The following is a 6,273-nucleotide window of genomic DNA, read 5'->3' as shown; positions in this document are numbered from 1 at the left end:
TTCTCGTTTGAACCTTATTTATTCCATTTCTTTAACATTTATTACATTTTAGGAGTTTATTCAAGTGCTGCAATAAAGTATATATATATATATATATATATACACATACGTCATGATGTACGATGATAAGAGCGCCCCTCGCTTCACACGGGTGCGTGAGATCTTTATTTATTTCCATTTTAGCTTTACATTTCACGTAACATTTTGTGTCTGTTTATCTTGAATCTATAGCTTCCCAGTGAGACAGCTGACATATGGAAGGCCACTCGGGGAACCCCATAACGGTAAAGGTGGAGGAACACTCCCAGAGCATCGTCCTGACATACTTCCAGGGGGACATAGGCAGCATGGTGGACGCACACTTCACCCGCGCCCTCAGCAACAAGTCCTGCAAGGCCAAGGCAGCAGCAGCGGCAGCGGCAGCAGCAGCACCCTCGGGGAGGAGCAAAAAGAGCCGCAAGGCTGTCAAAACAGGTGCGACGTGCAAAGTGGTGGAACTCACATACTAGTGTACTGTACTCGCATGTTTTACCCATTTAGGCCCTGGCGTGGAAATAAAAACAAATACGTCTTCTGAAAGAATATATATTCAATGATTTGTGCCGCATTCACGATTTTTCAAAAATAGCAACCTACAGGCTCGAGCTATGAGAGAATTTTTTTATTTTTATTTTTTTTGCAACTGAATGGCTGGAAAAAGGAAATGAAGAGTTTACATATAGTATATGCACCTTCTATAATGTATATCTGGTTTCAGTATTTATTAATGTTGTATTGTCTCTATTATTAAGGTTATTGTAGCAGTCAATTTATATTGGGGGGCGGGAGGGGGCGGGGCGGGGGTCCCGAGACATTGCCAAAGCATGCCCGGATGTCCCCGGCCAAAAACGTTGAGAACCCCTGGGTTAATGAATGAATGTAGGCCTGGAAAATACTCTGTTGCAAGTAAAAGTCGGGAATTCAACTTGAGTAAAAGCACAAAAGTATTGGTATCAAAGTGTACTTTTGATTGAAACCTTAATTTATTTCAGGCGAGATGTATAAAAAAAAATTATAAAATCTTTGAAAATAGCAGATCTACACAGGTCGGGTATTTTCAAATGGCCAATAGGACTGAAGTGGTTAATGTAGGCCTATATGTTTTATGATATTAATAATATACATGTAGGTAACTAGTAGCCTAACTAAAGTTTTCAAATAATTGTATAGTGCAGTAAAAGCACAATATTTTCCTCTGAGATGTAGTGTAGTGGAGTGGAAGTAAAAGTATTACAACATTTGGAAATACTGAAGAAAGTACAGTAGTAAATGTACTTAATTACTTTATACCACTGTCTCTACAACAGCCCACGATATTGTCTGTCTGACTGACTGACTAGTCTGAGTGAGTTTTTATTGCTAAAAATAGATAAACCTGTACACGCAAATAGCATATTTACAGTAGAGATCTGTCAAAAGGATAAAGCACAACAAAAGCTTGTGAGCTATAAACAGTAAAAGTCTGATTTCCTTGTAAATGAAGCCACAGGCGTGGGCGGCTGCGGCTCAGGAGGTAGAGCAGGTCGTCCAATGATCCCTGGGTCGGCGGTTCGAATCCCGCCTCCTCCTCCTGTCCACATGTCGAAGTGGCGACTCACACGTGCACAACAGATTGATGTATGCTTGTTGTATGAGATGTATAGCTGATGTAAGCTCGCAATGCATTTCCAAAGGGAGTCACATGGTTTGACACAACATTTGTGTTGTATGAGGGGGAGGGGGGCAGTCGAAACACAGCCGAAAGCCATACAACACAAATGTTGTGTCAAACCATGTGACTCCCATTGGAAATGCATTGCGAGCTTGCATCAGCTATACATCTCATACAACAAGCATGCATCAATGTTGTATGCTAGATGTAAAGGTGTGAGTCGGGCCATAGTGTCCTTGGGCAAGACACTGAACCCTACATTGCCTCCAATGAGTCGGTCGTGTGAGAGCTCGCCACCGTCGGTGTGTGAATGTGGGAAGTGAGGACGCTGGCGTCGACTGTTCGCCGCTTCACCTCCCAATGTATGAATGAATGAACCATTGTAAAGCGCTTTGAGCACTTGGAAAAGCGCTATAAAAATGCAATTAATGGGTCTGAATGTGTTTGGGGGGGGGGGGGGGACACAGGGATGCAGAGACATTGGCTACAGAAAAATAAAATCAATGAATAAATTCATACAAATTCATAGACAAAAACAAAACAAAAACGACATCACAGGTATTCTCCTGGATGGAATCTGAGGCGTTCCAAGTGCTGCCATGTTGTCAAACTACAAACAAGCTGCATACTATATTTGGTTGACAACCAGTGGTGGAAAGTAACTAAGTACTTTTACTTAAGTACAATTTTGAGGTATTTGTACTTTACTTGAGTATTTTCAATTTCCAGTACTTTTACTTCTACTTCTACTATACATCTCAGAGCCAAAATGTGTACTTTTACTTCACTACAATTATTTGAAAACTTTAGTTACTAGTTACTTTGGCGATTTTAATTTTGATTAGAAAACATACATTAACCACTTCAACCCATATACATTTCGGCCATTTGAAAATAGCCGATCTACAAGCTCACAATGCGTCGCAACGCATTGTGAGCTTGTAGATCTGCTATTTTCAATAGACTTGTAGTCAATAAACTGTAGACATTTTGAACTAAATTGCAGCATTGGTACTTTTACTCAAGCAAAACAATTGAGTAGCCTACTTTTTCCACCACTACGAGTACAACAGATCATAATTCCCACTATACACAGTACTACTGTCCTTTCTCTGTTCCCTTCCAGAACACGCAACGTCCTGCCAGTGGAGCATTGCTCCGTCCACCTCGTACTCCGAAGCGCAGTTCCAGTCCGCCCCCGGAAGCCACCAGCTGGGCGGCCCCAACAAGGAGCCCCACTCGGTCCTTCCGCTTGGCCCCGCGGACAACCTCCCCGGCCCCTGGCCCTCCTTCCCCACCAGGCATCCCGGTCTGTCTCCCATGCCGTACTCCCTCTCCCCCGAAGGGTTCGGCCTGAGCGGGGTTGGACAGCAGTACGCCAACTCTTTGCTCAACCTGCTGCACAGTGACCGAGGGGAGGTGGGCCAAAGCATGGGCTCGGGCTCCAAGACAGACCTGCTGCCCAGCTGGACGACGGCGCCTCCAGGGTACAGGGATCCCGTGGACCCGGCCGTCGGCTTTGAAACTGGTAGGTCCCCGACTCACTCGTTTTTTTGTTCCAAAGGTTTACAAAGACGCACCACGTTGAGTTTAGGCTCCTGTTAAGTTCATCAGTGGCGTGCACAGATAGACACTAGGGGGTGCTTTTTTGAGTGGTGTAAACCACTCCTATTGAGTGGTGTAAACCACTCCTATTGAGTGGTGTAAACCACTCCTACAACTGGCTTTGTTAGTCTGTGCAGAACAAATGAGCATGGTTGCTATGTTCACCCTGTTCACCCGGGTGAACAGGGTTTTTTTTCTGTGCAGAAAAAATGAGCATGGTTGCTATGTTCACCCTGTTCACCCGGGTGTGATTTTATTACGTCAGACATGATTTCATTACGTCAGACAGGCTATATAAGACCTTACACCACTCAGTTCACACGGGTGTGATTTTTTGTACAGTGTACAGTATGTTGACATTGACCATGGTGACATTGATCATTTCTAATATATTATTTATGCCTCAAAATCTATAAATCTCACACTATTAAGGCAACCGGCCGGTTCCACGCGCTGCACACAAGGTGCCCTTTTTTCACTTGAGCACCTGCCCCTCTAAATGTCTGTCCACGCCACTGAAGTTCATCCACAGGGGGTTCCACAGGAGTCAGCCCTGCTCCTAATCCAGACAACAGTCTTGTCAAAACTTGACTATTGCAACTCCCTCCTTACTGGCCTACCGGCATGTGCACTTAAGCCCCTCCAACTGATCCAAAATGCCGCAGCTCGCTTGGTCGTCAACCAGCCAGAATTCTCACACGTCTCCCCCCTTCTCCGCTCCCTCCATTGGCTCCCGGTCGCTGCCCGCACAGAATACAAAACTCTGATGCTGGCATTCAAAGCAACCAAAGGCATGGCTCCCCCATATCTCACAAGTATGATCGTACCATACAAACCCTCCCGCGCACTCAGATCAGCCAACGCAGGGAAGCTGGAGGTACCTTCACTAAAAACGCCGGGACAACGCTCCACACGTCCCAAATTTTTCTCCCTTCTGGCTCCAAAACTATGGAATGCACTTCCCATCACAGTCAGAACTGCAGCCTCACTCCCAATCTTCCGTCGTAGTCTGAAAACCCACCTCTTCAGACTCCACCATGGCCCGTAGCACTTGCCCTAGCCTAGTCCCCTTAGATAGCACTTTATGTAGACTTAGGTAGTATTTTTAAACAGACTTATAGCTTGTTACGTAGACAGCACTAGAATTGCATTTGTATGTAGTCATAGCACTTTATAGTACACATGTATAATAGTATAGTATGTATAGTTCACATAGATACTCCACTGTTACGTTCTTAGTTTACGCTTGAGTCATGATAACTACTTTTTATATATGTGATGTATGCCATGCTTTTGTTATTTGTTTTTGTTATTGCTTAATGTAAGTCGCTCTGGATTAAGAGCATCTGCTAAATGCCTAAATTGTAAATTGTTCCATTCCATTTTTGAAATTCCTCATACTTGTCTCACTTCTTTCAGGGCGAGACAAGAAGGACCTGTATTGGTACTGATAGGGGCTGCAGGGGGATAGAGACAAAGAGAGACGTTTACAGCCCATCACACCTGCCTACAGACGCCACAGGGGCCACGTGCCTCGCTTGTTTCACCTTTGTATAGCTTTTGGGCGGATTCTTGCCAAACAAGTACCGCCTCTTCCCCTATACAGAACAAGGAAGAAGCTCTTCCATTGCCTGCTCCTCCATGTCTCGAAATGACCTCAGTACCTTGACACGCAACAGCTGGAGACATGCCTTTGAGAGAAGCCGTTGTCAGTGTGTTCTCTGACAAACCGGTTCGTCCACTATCTCACTACTCCCGTACAGCCTCAGTCACGCAGGTTGTTCCTACAAATATGTGAGCCGCAGATTTTTGAAAAGGGGACATTTTATTGTGAGTCAAGCGGGGACAACCGTTCACAGATCAATATAGCTAGTACAGTGTTTTTAAGTTATAAAGAATACCATGAAATCGTCTTATGTGTACAGTAGCCTATATAGGGAAACTATGTTAATGTCTGTTTAGAGTTCACGACTTGGATTATTTTCATTTTGCTGTGAAGATATTTGTGATGTCACTGTGCAGGTGAACTAACTATGCAGAAAGATATGTGTAAATGATAGTTATTGTGTAATTCTGTGCTTGGACTTTTCCAAAAAAAAACCATGTCAAATATAATAAACTGTAAGAGATGAGCAAACAGAAAATCACTACCCAGAATGTATGACACAATACTGACATCCAGTGGCGAACATTGACACCAATATGGTACTATTTCCTTGTATCTAGACAGGTGATATGTGACCGGGTCTGGCAAATAGGCCCTCATCTCGACCAGAGTAATTTTTCAGTTTTTTACAGATTATTAAAGTACAGAATGTAAGCTTTCATATAATTCAATTAGATTGGAAAATATTTGAAGGAGATATGACCATTTTAAAATGATTGTGCCGTTTTACCCAAAGCTGAGAAAATCCCCTTTGAATGTTCACAACATTTCAACACCTGAGCTGGCTAGCCTACTTTGACTTATAAATGTATACATTTAATTTGCCCAAATCAATAATCTGTTGGAATGAAAACCTTCTTCAACATTCAAACTGTGTTAATATGAAAAAAACGAAAATCACAAAAAAAAGAAAAATCAAGTTTATTTTAGATTTTCTGCCTTTTCATTATAGGCGAGATGAGGACCATTTTGCTAGACCTGGTCACATATGGTAAAGACAAAACGTGAATAAATGAGTGGAGAAACATGACGAATGCAGATGCTTCCATACATGTATGTATACTATATGAAAATGTAAGCAATTAAGATAGTAGCATGCACTGTAGCATGCCTTGAAATGATCGAGCAGGCTCACCTCTAATTTTGGATCCATGATAAAGTGACATGATGCATTTAGAAAAGCTCACATTCGATGACCGTGATGAATTAGTGCGATACAGTATGTACAGTACTAGGCCAGGGGTCGGCAACCTTTTTGACATGAAGTGCCATGTTTACATTTTCTTGATAATCAGTGTGCCTTTTCAATTAT

At 43.0% G+C, this 6,273-nt stretch overlaps 1 protein-coding gene across 1 annotated transcript; it reads left to right on the top strand.

Moving 5' to 3' along the window:
- Window positions 1–248: 248 nt before the first annotated feature.
- On the top strand, window positions 249–4,917 carry vgll1 (vestigial like family member 1). Its single transcript, XM_079526631.1, has 3 exons — window positions 249–474; window positions 2,817–3,218; window positions 4,715–4,917. The coding sequence occupies exons 1-3, from the start codon at window positions 255–257 to the stop codon at window positions 4,744–4,746; spliced, it is 654 nt and encodes a 217-aa protein (XP_079382757.1). The 5' UTR covers window positions 249–254; the 3' UTR covers window positions 4,747–4,917.
- Window positions 4,918–6,273: the final 1,356 nt, after the last annotated feature.

The sequence above is a fragment of the Electrona antarctica genome (genome assembly GCF_951216825.1).
Source record: "Electrona antarctica genome assembly, chromosome: 1".
NCBI lineage: Eukaryota > Metazoa > Chordata > Actinopteri > Myctophiformes > Myctophidae > Electrona > Electrona antarctica.
The sequence above is the reverse complement of the archived record's forward strand: the minus strand, read 5'-3'. Positions and strand labels throughout refer to the sequence as shown.